The sequence below is a fragment of the Rousettus aegyptiacus genome, unplaced genomic scaffold (assembly GCF_014176215.1).
Source record: "Rousettus aegyptiacus isolate mRouAeg1 unplaced genomic scaffold, mRouAeg1.p scaffold_m13_p_5, whole genome shotgun sequence".
Classification (NCBI taxonomy): domain Eukaryota; kingdom Metazoa; phylum Chordata; class Mammalia; order Chiroptera; family Pteropodidae; genus Rousettus; species Rousettus aegyptiacus.
This window is the reverse complement of record NW_023416308.1, coordinates 5,579,886-5,599,671: the sequence shown is the minus strand read 5'-3', so window position 1 is coordinate 5,599,671 and position 19,786 is coordinate 5,579,886. Positions and strand designations below refer to the sequence as shown.

Here is a 19,786-nt window from a genome sequence, read left to right as displayed (position 1 = left end):
TCAGCACTTTTTCTTAGTATCGAACATATTTAAATGCATAATTTGACAAATGCCAAGGTCTATAATTAATATATTGAAGTTTTTTTCTTATTTTTATAAAAAAAACTAATTTTTTATTTCCGACATCTCATTCTCAAAGAATTTTAAGTTAAAAATTAGAATAAATCTATGTCTGATAATTCCTAATTTTACAGGTATATCACCAATTGTTTCCGAGCATAGAAAACAGATTGATGACTTAAAGAAATTTAAGAATGATTTTAGGGTAAGTGTTGCATTCGAATTTTTTAAATATTAAACATTACTAAGACTTTTTATGTCGATTTACAAAAATGCATTTTATATATATACCCACAAACATCAAACTGTGTGCGTAGAAAGTTAAATATTCTTAATGTTGTCTTTGCCTATGCTTTTAAGTGGGATAACTAAAATCATGAGATTTGGTAAGGACAGTACAGGTCAGATGAAGAGAATACAATTTTGACATTTAAAGCTACCATAACATAAGGTCTTCTTTGATCTTCATTTAATTGCTCTGCTCTTCAATGAATAAAGTAAGACCAAGGCATTAATGATCCGATGTGACGAGTGGAAGAAATACCACACCCTGGTGTCCTGACATAGTTGCAGATTTACAGAAATGTGTTGTAGTAGAAATCTTTGTATGATATCATTTCTCTATCTTAAGACTTGCTGAACATACTCTAATCTCTACTGGATAACTATTCTTTTGCGCAATATTTAATATATTGTGCATGTCAAGGTATATTTTGAGACCAGCTCAAGAAATTGTCCTGAAATTTTGCTGCTTCAAGGGAAAAAATCTGATTATCAGCCTTTAAAAAAATGGCTGACTTAAAAGATAAATGAATCAAAGGCAAAAGGTAGCCTTTTCCTAGCTAAAGCCCTCCTGCGTACTTGCCCTCCTCAGCTGCATCTTTCTGCCAGTGGGAAGGTTTCTTTCCTCTGCAGCTCTTTATGCTGCGCAGGAATAGATCCCTAAGCAACAGTTATTATCTTAAATAATCTTCAGTTAATATAAATGATATCATGCTATAGGTATTCTTGCCCATTTGCTTTTATTTTTTAAAATCATTCATTCCCTTCTTAGAGTGTACTTGCACTGAGTTTACGTTATGAAGGAAAGAAATATTTTTCTTCGACGCATATGAGTTAGTATGTTTTTGTTTTACTGAGGTAAAATTTACGTATTGTACAATTTAGCCATTTTAAAGTGTGCAGTTCAGTGGTTTTTCATATATTCAGAAGATATAACTATCACCAGTTAATTGTAGAACAACTTCTCCATCCCAAAAAGAAACCCCATGTTCCTTAGCAGTCACTCCTCCTCACTTGCTTTCGGACACCCCTCATCCTTCCCATCCCCCAGGTCTTAACCATTAATCTACTTCGTAGATGTTACACATTAATGGAATTACATAATATATGGCCATTTTGACTGGTTTCTTTCATTCAGCATAATGTTTTCAAGGTTCGTTTATGTTGGGGCATCTATCAATATTTCATGCATTTTTATGGATGAATAATATGCCGTTCTATGGGTAGACTACATTTTGTTTATCCATTCTTCAGTTGATGTCTCTGGGTTTCTACCACTGTTTTACTGTTATGAATAATGCTGCTATTAACATTAGTGTATAGTTTTTGTGCGGACATGTTTTCATTTCTCTTGGTTATATACCTAGGAGTGGAATTTTGGGGTAATATATAGTGTGAGGTAGTTGTCCCACTTTTTTATTATAAAAACAAAAACAAATGGGGTTACATCAAACTATATAAAAATACATTATTTTACACGTGGATATCACTTGTCCCGGCACCATCTGTTGAAAAAACATTGAATTAAATTGTCTATCTCTTTAGGATTTCTAGTCTGTTTAGTTTGGGGCCTGAATAATCAAATCAACAGATTTGATTCATCTCTTACAAGTAACTTCCTGATTTGTATGTGAATACTAGAAAGCAAAGAAGTGGTTTAAAAGAAATGTTTGTGAGCTTTATAATTCTTTTCAGATAAAATAATGTCATTGGTTTGCATTTATTATTTCCTATGTATTAGACACTCTTCGAAGCAGGTTCTGTTATTATCCCCATTGTGTATATTAGGCAGCTGAGGCCAAAGACAAGTTAAATAATTTTTCCATTCATATGTCTAGTAAAAGATAGGCCAGGCTGTCGGTGTTTTTGAGCTTCTAGCAACACTTTGGGCAGTAGTTAATGCATACTATGTACTGCATTGTTCAATGACTGAATCCTCAAAACCACCCACCCACATGACGTGCATGCGGCCAGGAACTATGGTGGTTCACAAAAATCCCTGATCTTAAAAATATGTATATCTCTGGTCTTTCATTGAAACAGAAATAGGAGTACCCTGTGGTGTTTTTTTATTCCCTTGAGAGCCAGAAGTAAAGACAACAAAAGCAAAAATAAACAAGTGGGGCTATATCAGACTAAAAAGCTTCTTTTCTGCGCAGCAAAGGAAACCATCAACAAAATGAAAGGGCAGCTCCCCAAATGGAGAAAATATTTGCAAATCTGATAAGTTAATATCCAAAATATATAAAGAACTCACACAACTCAATAGCAAAAAAAAAAAAAAAAAAAAAAATAGATTAAAAATGGGCAGAGGATCTGAATAGCCTTTTTCCCAAAGAAGACATACAGATGGCCAACAGGTACATGAAAAGGCACTCACCATCACTAATCATCAGGGAAATACAAATCAAAACCACAGTGAGTTATCATCTCGCATTTGTTAGAATGGCTTTTATTAAAAAGACAAAAAAACAAGGGATGCTGGCCAGGAAGTGGTGAAAAGGGAGCCCTTATGTACTGCAGATGGGAATGTAAATTGAGGCAGTCACTATGGTAAAACAGTATAGAGGTTGCTCAGAAAGTTAAAACTAAAACTACCATATGATCCAGCAATTTCTACTTTGGAGTATTTATCCAAAGGAAACAAACACTCAAAAAGATATCTGTACCCCATGTTCATTGCAGCATTATTTACAGTAGCCAAGACATGGACGCAACCCTAGGTGTCCATCAAGGAGGGAATGGATAAAGGAAATGTGGAGTGTATGTGTGTACGTACACACACACACACACACACACACACACACACGTTTTCAGCCATTAAAAAGAGGAAATCCTGCCATTTGTGACAACATGAATGGATCTTGACATCAGTGTGCTAAGTTAAATAAATCAGAGAAAGACAAATACCATATCGTATCACTTATATGTGTAATCTTTAAAACAAACAAAAAACCCACAGGTACAAATTAGTGGTTACTGAAGGGAGGGAGTGGTGTGGCGAAATTGGTGAAGGTTGTCTAAAGGTACAAACTTCTGCTGATAAAATAAGTAAATTGTGGGGATATGATGTACTATAGTCTGTACTATAGTCAGTACTACTGTATTGTATATTTGAAAGTTACTAAGTGGGAATAGATTTTAAAAGTTCTCATAAGAAAACATGGCTGTGCGTGATAATGGCTGTTAACTAGACATTGTGATGATTTTATTAAACATTGGATGATTATGCTATACACTTAAGCTAATACAATGTCAATTACATCTCAACAAAAATGGTTCAATTTGGGACAAAAATAAGAACCTCAGTTTTCTCTTAGTATACCTCAGATAGGAGATATTGCAGAATGTTCAGAAGCATGAATTGTGCCTTAGTTTCCCCTACTTATAAGATGGCAGGAATGGTATCTATATCAAATAGGGCTGCTGTAACAACTGAATGAGTTTGTAGATAAGTTAGAACAGTGTCTAACCCATAGTGAGTACTGTAGATATGTTTACCATTATATGAACAACAACAAAAGTCTCATTTTTGCCTCAAAGACCCTTGTGATAAATACTAGAGAATCTTCTGTAGCACACAGTTGGTCCGTATAGCCACTACTAAAGATTTTTGAGAACCAATGCTTAAACATTAAGTGCCCTATTGTGACTTAGGTTGTTACTGGGTCCAAATAAATATCCTGTCACCTTTTGCCCTCGGCCGCTTGAGGACTCTATAGCTACATTGGTGATGTAGTGAAGCTTAAGATGCCCCTGAGATACAAAATGCTTCTTGCCAGGATGCCAACAGCCTCAGCAGTGAGACTTTGACATTGATTTGCCCATCCTGAGGCTAAGGATATAGTTTGTGTTTCTCCAGCCTTGTGGCCCCTTCTACTGTGCATCTTCTGTTCAGCTTATTCTTGCCGGCCGAGACTGCTGCTTCTATCTGTTCCTCTTTCCATCTTGGCTACTTCTACTCCCTTCTCTTTTTCATGTCATGTTCTTCAACTGTCCTTTCTTCTGTGGAATATGGCATCTTAAATCATCTTCAGGTAGTAGTAGATTATCAGTTTATCCAGTTCTGCAAACTTAAAAACCCCATCACTTAATTCACTAACATCTTTGACTTCTGCTCATCTAGCTGACACTTGGATTTTGCGGTTTCCTCCTCGACTTAAGGATTGATTAGACTGAGGTCTGACCGAATCCTCCTCCTTCTGACTTTGTAAGGCACCACTTCTCAGGACCAGACCCACGTCATGGCTCTGCAGTGGCCTCTGCGCCCTCACTTACTCCCCCCAGCTCAGTTCCTGCAGAACCGCTGTGCTCATCTTTGTCAGCAAGAACACTGCCTAAAATCCTTGGTGGCTTCCCACTCCCCTGAGAATTAAGGCTGGAGTCATTAATACTGCTTTCAGATTCCTTTATCATCTCATTCCTCTTGGGGGAGTTTGTCATTTCTTGACTCTTAGAAGTGTGCCCACCCTTGCTGCAGCCACTCATTCTCTTCTGTTTCACAATGAGACCTTCTCCCTTTCCCTTGAAATTTTAAACATGCTGTTTCTTTTGCCTAGATCATTTTCTTTTCCAAAAATCTTTTTCCCTAAATCTCTTTCACACTTTAAACTAAATGATACTCCTATTGAGAAGCCAGCCTTCTCTTCCTATAAGTTACTTTTTTCTACAGGATCTCTTCACATTTACCTCATTTTGTTGTATATGATCTCACCCAGAGGGTAAGCTTTGGGAGGATAGTAACAATTTCATATTTCCATACCTAGGCAGGCACAGTTTCTGACATGTGCTAGGCACTCAGTAAATATTTAACTTCTGAGGTTAGGACATTTGAGTACTTAGATGACTATGGTCGTGTTGTGTAGACAATCTGTTATTGTTACCTATATAAAGTATGAAAAAGCTTTATTTAGTATAATTTGTGCTTACAAATATTAGTTTGCTTGTGCTCATGGAGAAAACTGATTACTAGCGTTGCTTGAAATATTTAAGTATAATTGTTTCCTTTTTTTTTAGTTACAGCCGAGTTCTACTTCTGAATCTATGGATCAACTGCTAAACAAAAATAGAGAGGGAGAAAAAGCAAGAGATTTGATCAAAGACAAAATTGAACCCAATGCTAAGGATTCTTTTATTGAAAATAGCAGCAGCAATTGCACCAGTGGCAGCAGCAAGCCGAATAGCCCCAGCATTTCCCCCTCTATCCTCAGTAACACGGAGCACAAGAGGGGACCCGAAGTCACATCCCAGGGGGTTCAGACTTCCAGTCCAGGATGTAAACAAGAGAAAGATGATAAAGAGGAGAAGAAAGACGCAGCTGAGTGAGTAAACCTCCAATTACTCTTTTCCTAAGGTGTCTAGGTCTTCCTAATTCAAGAATATCTGTACTTTTAAATCGTTTTATAAGTAGTTCTCAACTTAGAAATACTCTTCTTCCCCCATTTTTTGCGCCCCGTGGTGAAAGGGGGGGGGCATAATTAAGAAAACCTTTTTCTGTAAATGTACAGGGATTGAAAAATTAATGGATTTTGAGACCTATATCCCCTGAACGTTGGTCATTATTGATCTCCTGGCTGTGCCACTAGGAGTAAGAACTGCCATTGCCATCGAGAGAGAGAAGTAACTGGTTCCTCTACATGGAATTTAACATGTTTTCCATGAGAAACAATGTTTTAGTTAATGGTTAGATTTTTTAAGGTAGACTTAATTCTGAATATCCCATATGTTATCAATTAAATAGACTACTAGTCTAGCCTCGGAACCTCATCTCAACACCATTGCTTTATTTGTTCTGGGTTCCGTACCGCACTCAGTTACAGCTGAACCTTTGGAGTGCAGCGTGTTGATAAGTTGGGGAATGCTTATTCTTGATTTGAGGCAAAACTTTTTTTTTAGTCATACTTTTCCCAAGGTATGCCATATAGGAGACACTGTCATATTAAAAAACACTGCATGCTAGAAAATTAGTGTATTCAGGATCACTTTTAAGGTTATTTTATAAGGGGCTACTGGCTTCACTTAAAGTATTTGTTAATTGCCTTTGAGAGAAGCATTATATATTATGCTTTTTAAAAAAAATTGTCCTTTTTTGGCCAGTCTTTATTAGATTAAGGAGTGGGAAATACAGATGTGTGTGTGTTCTAATGAAGAGAATTAATGATCTTCTAGTGAGAATTGTTTAAATGTGCTATATGTTTAGCAATTAAAAAAAAAAAAAACCTGTCAGGTATAGAAGACTTTAGAGAAACATAAGTTTCATGCAGGTTTCACTGGCCTTTATATTTTTGTTCTGGTTTAGGCAAGTAAGGAAATCAACATTGAATCCCAATGCAAAGGAGTTCAACCCTCGTTCTTTTTCTCAGGTAAGTTTATTTAATCTAGCCTCTCAAAAGATAAATTTATTATTAGTATTAGTATTCCTTTTTCTCATACCTAACATCTAAATTCAGTTACAATATGCTAAAACTTTTAAGTTCCTTTTTTCTTATGGTCATTAATGAATATTTTTAAGCCATAGAAAAGATTCTGTCTTCAGTTAGATGCGAGCTAGGACAGATCTTTCAGTCTTTTTAAGAATTTGAAAATGGTTAGCTAGCTAGGCGCTCAGATTCATAGATAAACACTGTTATTGTTATTCTGCTGAGTTTGTAAGAAGATTAATTTATTTTTAATCTTTTTAAAGTACTTTCTCCAGTTCCTTAAAAGTCACCACTACTATTTTTAATAGTATAATTGATTATTTGACAAAATTTTACTTTATCTACCTAAGTGTTTTTTCTTTTATTTGAAACATGTGAAAGTTTATTTTGGTAAGTTAAGTTTTTTTCCCTCTTAAAAGAGACTCATTAAAAACAAGTAAAACGTAGAAAACTCAGTCTTCAAGTTGCAGTAATAGTTAGCTTTTCACTTTAAGATAATTATTTTTGTTTTTGTAGCCAAAGCCTTCTACCACCCCAACTTCGCCTCGTCCTCAAGCACAACCTAGCCCATCTATGGTGGGTCATCAGCAGCCAACTCCAGTTTATACTCAGCCTGTTTGTTTTGCACCAAATATGATGTATCCAGTCCCAGTGAGCCCAGGCGTGCAAGTAAGTCATAAAATTTGATGTCTATTTACCCTTCTCAGTTATTTGTATTTGACTTCAAGTACTCTATAGATATGTGGGGACTTGAGGCAGTGAGTGCACAAGTATTTGATAGGAGGAGGCATGGCAGTGGTGTGGTTAATATAAGGACCTAAGTCTGAGAATGTTCTGGTGAGAGAGATGTTTTAGATTTATTGTAGTTTGAGATTTGTCTTTTTAGCTATGGATGTGATTTAACTTTTAAATGACTCAGAATCAGGAAACCACAGAGCTAGCTCTCTAGGAATATACAGCTAAAAGAGAGTGGTAAAATATGTTCTTATTTTCTTGAGAGCCTAATCTTCATTTTTTTTTAATCCCTCAAGCCTTTATATCCTATACCTATGACGCCCATGCCAGTGAATCAAGCCAAGACATATAGAGCAGGTAAAGGTGAGAATAATCCTGCCTGTGTTTGCCTGTAGTCTGCATGCTGCATGAACTAAATAATTTGATTTGTAATGAAGAAATATTTGTGGTTCAGCTCTGACTTTTGATGACCAACATAAAGTAATCAGATGCATTTTTTTAAACAAAAACGGGGGGAGAAATAGTTGTGATTGTTCAGAATCTTTTAAAAAGTAGTTGGATTTTGAAGTTTTCAATGTTAAATTTGAAGGGGAGGGTTTACTAAGTTAATTTACCAAGGTCCCAGATTTCTTATTTTATAATGTATAATCCACCCCCAAAAATCCAGAATTTCTGTTAAAGCAGAGGGCAGCTCACTTCAGAAATCATCAAAATCCTACTGGAGGGATGTTTCTTCATATTTAAAATAAGTATTTTATAATCTAGTATTCTATATTTGTGTGAATAAAGAGACTTTATAGAAAAAAAAGATTTTTCTTAAAGGAAAGCTCTCTGCTAAAGGATTCCCTGCCATTCAAGTAATAGAGAACAATTAATTACTATCATTTCATTGATAAACAATAGAAAATTGAATGATTTGTATAAAAAAGACATTTCTCAATGCCTAATACCCTCCTGACATAAAAATTTCACTTCTTATGTTAAGTTTTCTTCAGTGTTTGAAGTAATCATAATTTTGTGGGTGTTAATAATTAAAATTTTTTTCCCCGGCTTTATTGAAATATAATAGATAATTAGTTCCTTGTATTTACGTTGTATAATTCGGTGTGTTTTTTCTTTTTAATTATAGTTAGTATACAATAATATATTAGTTTCAGTTGTATAGCATGTGGTTAAAGATCTACATAACCCACAAAGTGATCACTCCACCAAATTTAGTGCCCCTCTTCCCCCCTTACATATCTATTACAACATCGTTAACTATTTTCTTATGCTACACTTTATATCTTCATGTCCATTTTGTAACTATCCATTTGTCCTTCTTAATCCCTTTGCTCCTTTTCGATCCTCCCAAATCCCCCTTCCATCTGGTAGCTCTCAAAATATTCTCTATATCTCTGAGTTTATTTCTGCTTTTGTTGTTGTCGATTTTGTTCTGTAGAGTACACATGTATGTGAAATCACTTATTTGTCTTTATCTGACTTACTTCATTCCGTGCACTACTCTCTAGGGTCTATCAGGGCGATACCTTTTTCCATCCTCTTTCTTTTAGTCTGTGTGTATCTTTTAATCTGAAGTGAGTCTCTTGTAGGCAGCACCTTTATGGGTCTTGTTTTCTTATTCATCAGCCACTCTATCTTTTAGTTGGAGACTTAATTCTTTTCCATCTGAGGTACTTGTTAATTGGAATGTAATTATTACCATTCTTTTTTCATGTTTTTGATACATGTTTTTTCTTCTTTAAAGAAGTCCCTCCAACATTTCCTATAGTACTGGCTTGGTGTTGATAAATTTCTTTAGCTTATTTTTGTCTGATAAGCTCTTTATCTGTCCTTCAACTCTAAATAATAGCTTAACTGGTTAAAGTATTCTGGGTTTTCATCACGTTGAATATTTTGTGCCAAGCCCTTCTGTCCTAATTAGTTTCTTTTGAGAAATCAGCCGCCAGTCTTACGGGTGCTCCCTTGTAGGTAACTAACTGCTTTTCTCTTGCTGCTTTTAAGATTCTCTCTTTTTATTAAACCTTTGACATTTTAATTATAATGTGTCTTGGTATGGGCCTTTTGGGGTTCATCTTTTTGGGACTCTTCTGAGCTTCTTGGTTGTACGTCTGTTTTCTTGACCAGATTAGGGATGTATTCCATCATTATTTCTTCAAATAGCTCTTCAACTTCTTGTTTTCCTTCAGGGAGCCCTATTAAATGGATATTTTTACATTTAATTATATCCAGTAGACTTCTTAAATTATCATTATAGTCTCAGCTTCTTTTTTTTTGCCTTTCTGGTTGAGTGCCCTTGGCTTTCCCATCCTCTATATTGATGGTTCGATCCTCTTTTTCATCCACTCTGTTCAGATTCCCTCTAATATACTTTTCATCTCAGATAATGTGTTCTTCATTTCTGACTGATTCCTTTTTACAATTTCCATTTTCATTTTTATGTTTTTTATCTATTAAGTTCTCACTGAGTCATCTACCCTCCTAAGGTCATTGAGGATCTTTGTAACCAGTGTTCTGAACTCTGCATCTGTTAAATCGGTTGACTTTGTTATTCCTGGATCTCTGTTCTCTAATATGGTTTCTCCTTGTCTTCCCATTTAGCTGCCGTTTTGTGACTGTTTCTATGTACCAAGCAAAGCTCCTAAGTCTCCCGTCTTATTAGCGTGGCTTTGTCTTGAGAGGGGTTTAGCTCTAGGCCAAGTTTAGCTCTAGCCTGTGTCCTTCCAGGGCTGCCTGTTAAGATTCAGCAAGCAATCCACAGGTGCTATGCTTACAGTTGCCCCAAGCAAGAGGCCACTCCAGAAACCGAGGTTAGCTGCCAACAGTGTGAGTCTTGGAGTTGGCTCAACAAGGAGCACAGGACTCCCTCAGGACACAACTGGATGTGGCTTGGGCGGGGCTTTGAGTTGGGGGAGGTGGAGTTTCAGGGAATCCTCTGGGCAGAGCAACCTCTCTTACCCAGTTTGATGACGACTCAGCTATGGTAGCACTGTGTCCACACATGGGAGAGGGGAGGGCTCCACAGAGGACAGTGGATACCTCCAGCACTTCTGCCCAGGAGAGAGCCTCTTCTCCAGCCCTCGCTCCAACAACTCTGTCCCCCTGTAAGTCCTTGGTGCCCCCGGTGCTGGTGCTCAGGGCAAGCAGGACTGTCATCATGAAAGTCTGGTTGTGGATCAGCCCCTTTAAGAGGCATCTGTAGCTGTCGCAACCTCTGTCCCACTCAGCCGCTCAGACCGGCAGCCTAGCATCCTCACCCCATCCTATCTGCTGCTGTTGCAGGGCGATTTTTTATTTCTCTTCCTACACGTAGGGCTTCTGTTCGTCTAGATCCCAGGCGACCTTGCTTGCTGTTAGTTCCATGTTTCTGTCACAGCTTTGATTTGGTTGCAAGAGGGATGAACAAAGCCTGTATTATCTATGCCATTTTTTCTACCTCCCAATAATTAAAACTTTTAATGGTTTTTGTTTGTTTTTACACATATGATATCCTTTATCTTAGGCTTAGGAAGAACTCTGCGTTAGATAATGAAGTTGTCTAGTTATAAGATTAATCTTATGCTGAGGGCCTGAAAAATTCAGGGAAGAAAAGGGTTTTTTTTTTTAAGTGTCTTTTTGAATGAGGTCAATGTTAAGTTGTTAATATGTTGCTACCTGGTGTTGCTATTTTAATGATTTTTTTTTTTTTGAAACAATGCAATGGGAATGTTTTTATGTTAAAATACAAAAGATTCTTGCAGTGAGAGCAAGCACTACTGTATATCTCTGTGAGAGGTGTACTTTAGCTTCAGGAGGCACTGTCATTTGAATAGAGGAGGAATTATATTCTGAGGGTATCTTAGTTTTATAGCAGTATTTCTAATAAGACAGAATAGGCAACCCGAGAAGAACATCAGCTGTGAATACGTGCCGTGCTAAGAAGGTAGGAAGTGAGTAGATACTGGCTTTGTCCATCATTCCTATTGAGATTTTGTCATATTTGCTTCAACTGTGATTTGTTTCTTTGCTTAAGTATTTAATCCCAGCCATCATACCATTTCATACATGCATGTTTAGTGTCTGTCTTTTAAAATTATGGAAATTTTTCTTAGCCAGATTGGTTAAGGGCTCAGGTGGTCATAGCCTGATTCTCCCCTCCCAAATTATAAAGTTTTCTATTAATCTTTCATCTAATTCATTGATGATTAACATTCTTTTTTAAATTAGGGCTTTATTTCTCAAATTTTGGTATGCATCAGAATTACTTGCAAAGTTTGTTAAAAACTCAGATTACTTAGCCCCATCCCCAGAGTTTACAATTCAGTGGATTTGGGGCATAGCCTGAGAATTTACATTTCTAGTGCAATTTATAAAATCAGTTCCCAGGTGATGCTACTAATCCGGGACCATACTTTGAAAATAACTGCAATTACGAGTTTGAAAACGGTGATTTCTTGAATTCATTCTGTAAGGGACGGTTCTTTTCAACTAGGGCTATTTGGTTATCCTGAAATAGTTTGTGCAGAAAAAGAGTTGGTGCCCTTGTACTTTCAGTGGAGTTCAGTGCAAAAAAATTTTTTTTTAAGAATGGGTGGGGCTCTCACTCCCTTTTATTTTTTAAAAAATTATAAATGCATGGATGGATTTTCATGTACTTTTATATGTTTATTGTGTTTTACTCAATTATTTTTGCTGCTCCCATTGTCTTATCTTTAATAAATGGCAGTCCCTTCAAATTGGCTCCTGTATCATTTTGGTACTAATTTGTTTCTGGTAGCTTCTTTATCTTCTGACAGTTTCCTCATTTTCTACTACAAATACGGTGTCTCAGGCTAATCTTTCTAACCCCAGACCTGAATCAATATTCCTTCAAGAAACCCTGATCTTTTTGCTGGGAAGTAGTATTTAGAAACTATTTTCTGGTCATCAAATATGTTTATTGCTGTCGAATTACTGTTTCTGGGCCTTTACAGAAGGCAAATCTAGGAAATACCACTTTTTTTCCTTTTCAAAAACCCGCATTGATATATCCAACTCAAGTTAGCATTGCAAGATTTTTACTGTGACTTTTTGCTTCCATCTCTTATTTTTTTACAATGAAAACCTTGTAAAAATTGTCACTATGTTATCTGTCTTTTAACAAATTACCACAAAGTTTAGCTTCCTAAAACAACAAATATGTATCCTTCCACACAGTTTCTGAGGGTCAGCGTAGCAGGGTGGTTCTGCCCCAGAGTCTCTTAGGAAGTTTCAGAAAATATGCTGGCTAGACCTACAGTTATCTGAAGGGTTAACTGGGGCTGAAGGATCTGCTTCCATATTTCAGAGCTGTTGGCAGAATAGTGCTGGTCATAACATGGCAGCTGGCTTCCCCTAAAATTAATATTGAGAGAGAAACTGACCTAAATGAAAGCTGCAATATGTTTTACAAGCTAACCTCTGAAGTGACATACAACGTCTGCCATGTGCTGTAGGTCAGCAGGCCCCAGCATTTTTGGCACCAGGGACCCGTGCCCTTAAGAGAATCTAATGCCTGGGAGCAGCTTAATTACATATGAAGCTTTGCTTGCTCTCTTGCCGCTCACCTCCTGCTGTGCGGCCTGGTTCCTAACAGGCCATGGACCAGTACTGGTGCACGCCCAGGTGTCAGGGACCCCTGCTATAGGTCACACAGAGCAAACGTGGTATGGTATGGTATGGTATGGTGTGGTATGGGAGGGGTCTACACTAGGGTGTGGGTACCAGGAAGCAGATCATTGGGGCCGTCTTAGAGACTGGCTTATTTACATCTTTCTGTAATGTGTATAAAATAGTTTCAAAATATTCGTTGTCTGATTGTTAGACTATTTACCAGTAACATGAACAGTCGATTAACACACGCTTTGAATGTTACATATATTATATACAGTATTCTTACAATAAAGTTAGCTAAAGAATGTTATTAAGAAAATCAGAAGGAAAATACATTTACAGTATTGATTGGAAAAAATTACATGTAAGTGTCTGTGCAGTTCAAACCCATGTTGTCCAGTATTGTTATAATCGTTCCATTTTGTTGATCTCATACTATGCCTAATCTATATTAAACTTTATCATAGGTATGTCTGTATAGGAAAAAACATAGTACGTATAGGTAGGGTTAACTGCTCTCCACGGTTTCAGGCATCCATGGGGGGAAAGTCTCAGAATGTGTCTCCTGTGGATGGGGCGGCTACTGGGTTTCAGTGTGTATATTTTAAGAGTTGTAGATTCTTTTTAAAATCATAGTTAATAGTACCTTTGTTCACACCTAAAAAATCAGTTATTCCTTGCTTATTAAATATCTGGGTACAAATATCTGTTTTATATATTTTTTAATAGTTGGGGCAGTCGAGCTACAATCCAAAATTCACACCTTTTGATTGATAGAGCTCTCTTAATAAATCTCCTAATTTATAGTTTCCCCTTCACACCTGTTTAAATGCAGCTTGTTTGTCGTGTATTTCTCACCATCTGAATTTTGTGGATTTCATCCCTGTGGTGTTGTGTAAAGTGGTCCTCTGTCCCCTGTAATCTTTGTAAACTGATAGTAGATAAGGAGAGGTATGATAGGATTAGGTGGTGTTTTTAAAAAAAAAATAAAAAAAAATCTGGAATGTATTACAATGTGTATATTTTCACTAAGAGTTACATAATTTTTTTTGTCATCTCTTCTTTGTGATAATAAGAATAACTTGACCAAACCTTTCCTGCCAGCTCTTTACTGTTTGTTTTAGCAGCCGTTGATGATTTCCTAACCCTAGATCCATTTCATTAAAGGTTTGCAACATGGCGACAATCTTTCTATCATCCCTTCTTCAATGATTAACTGGAATATTTCTGTAAAGAAGAACTGTATCTTGTCAAACTATTTAGTTACCATGATGAATAGTTTGTGCAATAAAGGCAACTAAAATGCCATTATTTCCAGGCAACTCTCAAAATGAGTTGATTTCTTTTTATCCTCTACAGGTTGACTATTTAGGGTTTGTTGTTATATAAGTATGAACCTCATGCATTTTAACATTCAGTTTGACAGTTGGCATTTTTATCTGAATTACATTAAATTAAAAAAAATAACGGGAGAATTGCTGTCTTTATATTGAGGCTCCCTCTCCAAGAACAAATAATGCCTTTCCTCTTGTTTAAATCTCCTTCTGTATCTTAAGTAGTGTTTTTAAGTTTCTCTTAAAGGTTTTGTGTGTTTCTTCAGTTTATGTATGCTTTGAACGTATGCTTTTTGTTACTAATGTAAACGAAGGTCATCTCTTCGATTGCAAGTAGTTATTTATAAAATGAGTTCATGAAATACCATATATAAAGGCTATCGTATTGATATTTTTATGTTAATTTTATATTCTGCTACTTGCCACATAACAGACAGAATCAAGGACTTGCTTCTGGAATGCAGCCATGGATTGTATAGGGCATATATATCTTTCCTGCATGAAGTAGGGCCTTTGCACAAAACTACCTGTGTCGTCTTGGTACATAAGCAGTGTTATCTCTTGTAACCTGCGAGAAAAATTGAGTTGTTTGAAAATATGCCAATGTCAAGGACTTGATCAAAAGCAGAATTTCTTAGCGTTGGCACTATTGATGTTTTGGGACAGATCTTTGTGTGGCGAGGTAGTGTTTTGTGAATTATAGACTGTTTGTTAGCATCCTTGGCCTCTCTCTACCTGACCTCTACCCATTTGATGCTGGTAGTAGTAACCTCTCCTCCCAGTTGTGACAACCAAAAATGTTTCCAGACATTGCCAGATGTCTCTTCAAAGGCAGAATTACTCAGTTGAAAACCATTGACATAAAGAAATGGCTAAAGTTTAGTTCATTTAAATCGTAGTTTTAAAATTAAGATAGAGCCAATTTAGGGGGAAAAAACACCCCCATAAAACCAAGTATGCCTCTGGTATGCATACACATGCATATATGCAAATGAATAGAAGATAATCTAGAAAGGTGCATATAGTGGTTGCTGTTGGGAAAGAGAATCGAATGCAGATGATTAGAAGGGGAATTTTGTATTGTTGAACTTTTTATCTTTTTGTTACCTGGGAGATCCTCTCCCAGGGAGTCATCCAGGTTCTTGATGTCTCAAAGAATTGAGCAAGACACCGAAATACAGCGGAAAAAAGCTGTATTAGAAGGGAAAGTACACTTCCAGACATGGAAGCGGGCCTGAGCAAGAGAAGGGTAGCTCAAAAGGCCTGGTGACAAAGCCTTTGGGGTTTTCATCCCTATTTATTGTGTGTGGTTACTTTTCTTAGAGGGATGGGCTTCCTTGGTTGACAAAACTCAGTGACTCACCTCATGATTTCTGCGTGTGTTCGTTCCCAGAATTCAGTCTGTTATAATGACATTAATGAACTTCCAGGCATATGCATCATATTATAATGATGGTATAATGAGGTTCAGGTGAGTTGAAGGTTGTTGGGGTCTTCATTGAGCAAGTGCAAGTGACTGGTTTAAACTGGCACCTATTCTCTGCTGACTTGTTTCTTTGTAGAAGTTACTTTTAGCATAAAAATACTTGCTGGCTCGCTTAATTGTGGGAGGATTAGGATGGACCCCTTCTAGTATATGATGACCTCGGCATTTTTGCAGGCAGACCCGAACCCCCCTAATTAACTTTCTTGCCTGACTCTTTTCTAAGAGTCTTGAATCCCCTTCTTATTAGTATGGATGTTGAGGGACGGGAGGTCTCTTCTGTGTCTGCCTCCTGCTGAGAGGGGTCATCGTCTCTGCCTACTGGGGTTTCATGGAGCCCTCCCATTCTGTCTTAGTCAGGACGGGTTCTTGGATTTCCTGCTGAGGTGCCGCCTCAGTCCCTAGACAAGGAAAAGAAGATATGAACTTGTAATTTAAATCATATATCTATTAATTTCTATTACTGATTTGCCTATTAAGTGAGTAAAGGGAAACAGGCTTGGTTAATACATTTCTTAAAGAGTTAAAAAGACCTTTGGTCTAAAATCCCCTCCCCTCTCAGACTCTAAGGGCCCTGTCTGGCCTAATACCATTTCTGCTAACAGTGGGCCAATAGAAAGGATGAAAGAAAACTAGGTTTACTAAAAAGATTAAGAACTCTGCAAGAGATGTCCCTTTTCATTTCCTGCTAAAAGATTAAGAATTTCACAAGTGATGTCTTATATCATTTTGAGATTGTAGTCTAGCATTTTTTTGTAACTAGAATTTCTAATTTTTATAAAACAGTAAACCTGACTAGCCTTTTAAATCTTTTTTACTATGTGAGAGTCATAATCAAGGATCAAAAGAAATGATAATAGGTTAAATTTAGTGACCTTAATTAGCCAAACTTTAATTTGATAAAAATGATACTTGATCTTGAGGTGGCCTTTCTTTACTAAAAGGATATGCTTTTCAATATGGGGAATCTCATGATTAAATTCAGAAAAATGTTACTTTATTCTGTTTTCAAGTTTGCTTTTTAAAACAGATAAAACAGTATGTAACTGGCTCTCAACTTTCAGCAACAGTTACTACATTTTTAGCAAAAAAATTAAAATAAAACCAAATTGTCTCTAAATTAGTAGTATAAATAGTTCTAATGATTTTATGAGCATACCAAGTTATACTTTCTCTGTGCCTCATACCTTGATGTAAGCAGTGATTCGTGATTCCTTCCCTCAAGTGGCTTGGTTAACATCACACCTTAACCCATCACGGGAAACACTGCCATAGTAGACATGTGAGGAAAAGGTAGACAATTTGCAGCTAGCTCTTTCAGGGAGAACTGGGAAAGACACTATGGAGAAATTGACAGTTGAGCAAAAATCTTACCTTGAGCTTTAACAGCGGGAAGACCATAGGCAGAAATCTGTGTGGAATAATAAAAGATAAAGTCAGTTTTTAAAAGAGCTATTCTTTGGAATCCTGCTGTATGATATAGTGTGTGATGCTGTGTTTGAGAAAGAGCAGACAGTTGTGGAAGAATTCAGTGGTGGGAAGGTAAAAAATGTGACATTAAGATTACTGTTTGGTCTGTTTTGGCTTTTTTGTTATTACATATTTTTTTTTCTTTTTGTTTTTAATAAATCCAATGTCCTTCTCTAGTGTGGCATTATTTGGTGTATAAAACAAGTATTATTTGAAAAGTAGTATAAAGGAAACATTTCATCGTGCTGTAAGAGTCTGTTTGTTATAGGAACTTGATCGAGTTTGGGGATCATCATAAAGGATCTTTCTGAGGGAATCGCTTTTGAGTTGACACCTGAAGGATGAGTCAGAATTATCAGCAGGAGTGGGGAATCACTGAGGCTAAAGAATAGCGTGTGTGATAGGAAAACATCCCAGAAGGCTGAAGTGGGGCTGGGAGTGGTGTATATAGCATGGCGTTGGAGAGGCAGGCAGGAGGGTCAGATCACACAGAGCTTCATGGACCGTGTTCATTTATTTTGTGCTGTAGAGATGCTGTATTCTAATACGTAACCATCTTTTTCTGCAGTACCAAATATGCCCCAACAGCGACAAGACCAGCATCATCAGAGCACTATGATGCACCCAGCCTCAGCAGCAGGCCCACCAATCGTAGCCACCCCACCAGCTTATTCCACACAATATGTTGCCTATAGTCCTCAGCAGTTTCCAAATCAGCCTCTTGTTCAGCACGTGCCACATTATCAGTCTCAGGTAAGTCTCCTGTGACGTCTTAGTTTTTATTCTGTTCAAGTAACTTTTAATTGTAACTTTTAATATGGTAAAGGGGTTTTCCTTTATATCTTGTGCTTTGTGTTATACTATGGTAGATAGCTAAGGATTCGGGGGCTCTTTAAATATGTATTAGAAAGTTGTTGATTGTTTTAAATATTTCAAAGGCAATAGCCAAGAAAAGTTTTCGAATTTTCAGTTGTTTTTAGAAGTCTGGAAACCATGGAGTTAAGACATCTAACTAAAATCTCCTTGAGTCTATTTGATATTTTAATGTTTTTCCTGTATTTTTTGTTTGAACACAGCATCCTCATGTCTATAGTCCTGTAATACAGGGTAATGCTAGGATGATGGCACCACCAGCACATGCCCAGCCTGGTTTAGTATCTTCTTCAGCAACTCAGTACGGGGCTCATGAGCAGACGCATGCGATGTATGGTAGGAAGCACTTTTGTTTGTCTTTTTCAGAGTATTCTTAATTTGTTTTAAAGTTCTGAAAAGGTACTGTTTAAGGATAACTTGGCCTTTTATGACATTAAGGGTCAAAAATCTAAAGAAGAGGTGAACCCATTCTTTCTCTGACCTGCTCTAAGTCTTGGTAAATCATTTCTGCTTCCATATCTGAAATTCTTCTGTTTTCAAATGTCTCTCTTTTGCCTAAAATATAATGATGTGTATAGCAGAAAGCAGCATCTCTATGGAGCAAGGTGTCTTTCTCCTCTTCCTTATAAGTATTATCATTTCGATATGCCTTGCATCTTGCATGAGGCATGCAGGAAAGTTTTACAGTTGTAAAAGCACTCTCCAGCAAGAAAACATTCTGCTTCACCTCTCACTTTGGGGTCACTGGCATTACATATTTTTATTGCTATTTGTTATAGTGCTACTGTGTTTCTGCATCATGCGGTATTTTAAGTGGTCAAAATTGTGTAATATTAGATCTGCTTTAGACATTCATACTTCAAATAATCAGTATAAACAGTGGTAAAATAAAAATGAGAAGTACTCTGTAAAATTAAACATATATAAGAATAATGATAAACAAAAATTACCATCTTAGTTTTATAACCAGAGAACTTTGTACAGGTCAGTTTAAAAGCTAACGTTCTAAAATAATATGGTTTTTAATATTGAGAATTTAAAACAAGATTTACACTTGTATCTTGTGTAATATAAAATTAATGGGTTGTCCATACTATGTTTTCGAAATGCACCTTTATTATCAGTTACATTAAGATGTTAAGTTTTGAACTTTTCTGAGAACTCCTGTATTGTCATTTAGGTTTTCCCACTGACATTTCTTTTTGAAGTGGGAGGAAAGAGATTTAAGTTTGTTCGTACAATTCAAGAGTATACCACTATGAGAATGAAATTACAATTACATCTAAATACATGGACATTTCATATTTTAAACCTCCTTAAGCTTTTTGAATGACTAAGAATATAAAGATTTTTATTTTTTTAACTTTAAACAACAGTTTATAACATTTTGTAGGTTAATAGGAATGGGACTCACAACAACAGTCATCCTTGTTGTCACCCATAACCCACTGCTTATGTTTTCTTCCTGGAGGCATGCTCCTGTCACTCAGGGTCACTAATTTTACGTGATTAAGGGTATT

General features: G+C 36.6%; 1 protein-coding gene across 29 annotated transcripts in view; it reads left to right on the top strand.

Moving 5' to 3' along the window:
* The window catches only part of ATXN2 (ataxin 2), a 103,109-nt gene that overhangs the window by 60,627 nt on the left and 22,696 nt on the right, over window positions 1-19,786 (top strand). For 24 of the 29 annotated variants that reach the window (XM_036220768.1, XM_016149711.2, XM_036220766.1 and 21 more), the window contains 7 exons: window positions 195-265; window positions 5,359-5,663; window positions 6,641-6,704; window positions 7,278-7,430; window positions 7,793-7,859; window positions 17,962-18,146; window positions 18,470-18,602. In XM_036220768.1, the coding sequence (XP_036076661.1) occupies window positions 195-265; window positions 5,359-5,663; window positions 6,641-6,704; window positions 7,278-7,430; window positions 7,793-7,859; window positions 17,962-18,146; window positions 18,470-18,602 (978 nt within the window). The remainder of the gene's footprint in view (window positions 1-194; window positions 266-5,358; window positions 5,664-6,640; window positions 6,705-7,277; window positions 7,431-7,792; window positions 7,860-17,961; window positions 18,147-18,469; window positions 18,603-19,786) is intronic. The other 5 variants (XM_016149720.2, XM_016149710.2, XM_016149707.2 and 2 more) reach the window with 1 other exon arrangement.